Source organism: Chinchilla lanigera, unplaced genomic scaffold, assembly GCF_000276665.1.
Source record: "Chinchilla lanigera isolate Chin_1 unplaced genomic scaffold, ChiLan1.0 scaffold00018, whole genome shotgun sequence".
Classification (NCBI taxonomy): Eukaryota; Metazoa; Chordata; class Mammalia; order Rodentia; family Chinchillidae; genus Chinchilla; species Chinchilla lanigera.
The window spans coordinates 52,280-53,854 of record NW_004955419.1 but is presented as its reverse complement, the minus strand read 5'-3'; the positions used below and the strand labels follow the sequence as shown (position 1 = coordinate 53,854).

At 47.7% G+C, this 1,575-nt stretch overlaps 1 protein-coding gene across 1 annotated transcript in view; it reads left to right on the top strand.

The window, feature by feature from the left end:
* Positions 1-1,496: 1,496 nt before the first annotated feature.
* LOC102017986 (neutrophil gelatinase-associated lipocalin-like) overlaps positions 1,497-1,575 on the top strand; it is a gene marked incomplete at its 3' end in the record, with an annotated part of 6,092 nt that continues 6,013 nt past the window's right edge. The window contains exon 1 of the mRNA XM_005382913.2: positions 1,497-1,549. Coding sequence (XP_005382970.2) covers positions 1,497-1,549 — 53 coding nt within the window. The remainder of the gene's footprint in view (positions 1,550-1,575) is intronic.

Below are 1,575 nucleotides of genomic sequence, written 5' to 3'. Positions count from 1 at the left end.
TAAGTAGACCACCCTGAGCCAGTGTACGGGATATAGTTTCAACCTACACAAAGAAGACAACTCTCCAGTGCATCCCATTCACTCAGGCTGGATGATAAAAATGCAGGAAAGGAAACTGAGCAAAGCTGTGGCCACCAGAACCTGTCAAAGTCTTAGTATCCTCTCCCTCTCCTCTCCTAGCCCTAAGAGCTCCACCTCTATTTCTCTGTATGAACTTGAAAGATACCTTCAGGTTGGGATAGTGGAGCAAGCATCTAGTATCTGCCCTGTGGGAGGCTGAAGCAGGAGAATTGCAAGTTGGAGTTGAGTCTGGACAAGGTAGCAAGACTGTGCCTTAAAATAAAAACAAAAACAATAATGGCTGAAGATGTAGTTCAATGGGGAGGACCAAATTCTGTACCTAGTACTGAAGGAAAAAATGAAAAGAGAATAAAAAGAAAAGAAGGGTAAAAAAGTAAGATACAGTCTTGCATAGGGATACCTCGAGTACTAGGAGTCATCTGTGTGTGGTCAACAGAGCAGTAGAGCAGCTGTCTTTCCTGACTTGGGGAGGAGGCCAGAGGTGGTGAGTATAAGGCAGAGATCTGTGTAGGGCCCATGCTTTCTGCACTAATATCAGGTCTGTCTCAGTCAGACTCCTGGGCTTCATCTGCAGATCTCTATTGCCATCCCTTTGTCGGTGCTTCACTGGCTCACATTAAACTACTTTCCTGCCTTGTGTCCTGGTCTAGTTGTGGGGGTAATGATTGTGGTAGGCAACTGTGATGTCAAGTTGCAACATCCATCTGATTGGCTTAGCATAACTCTTGGTGTAGATGACGGACTCACTGTGGGTGTGTGGGTGAAACCAACCAATAGGCTTGTAGCCTGGAAGGAATAAAAAGGAAAAGCAGAAGGAAGGCCCACTTCCGCCATTTGGAGGAGCTCATCTTCATCTTCAACTTTGAACGTCCATCTCCAGGCTTCCAGTGCAGACGCTTCGGCTTCCCAAAGCAGACACTGGCTTTCAGATAGAGAATTTGACAAATCTGCAGTGAGCTCCAGGTCTTCCACCTTTGACTGGATCATCCAGCTATCTAGCACGCAGACATTCCTTATGCAGTCTTCCACACCTGCCTCTGCAGACAACGACTGTAAGCCCACCTTTTAATTCCCATATCAAAATATACAGCTACATATGTGTAGATGTATATAATATTAAATCTATTGTGCTAATGAGCTCTAACTGAGAATTCAAGAAGAGGCTGAGGCCTAGTGAGGGCTTTGCACCCCAGGGGCACAGTGTCTCAGGACAGATCTCGGTGTGCAGAGGGGGGCATCCGAAGCACATCATCGTCATGACTGGGAAAGAGACCAGGCCAGACCGTGACCCACCCCTGACAACTGGAGGCTGAGCTGGAAGGGAGCTGGTCCTACTGCGGAATTCCTCAATCAGCCTGTGATCTTTTGCTAAAACAGGCAAAGTGCAGGTCTGCTAGCAGTCCCGACGTCACCGGATGATAGCCGGTATCAACAGTTCCTACCACCACCTGCTGGCTGTGAATGTCTGGTACCACCTCTTGCTGGCTACTGTAG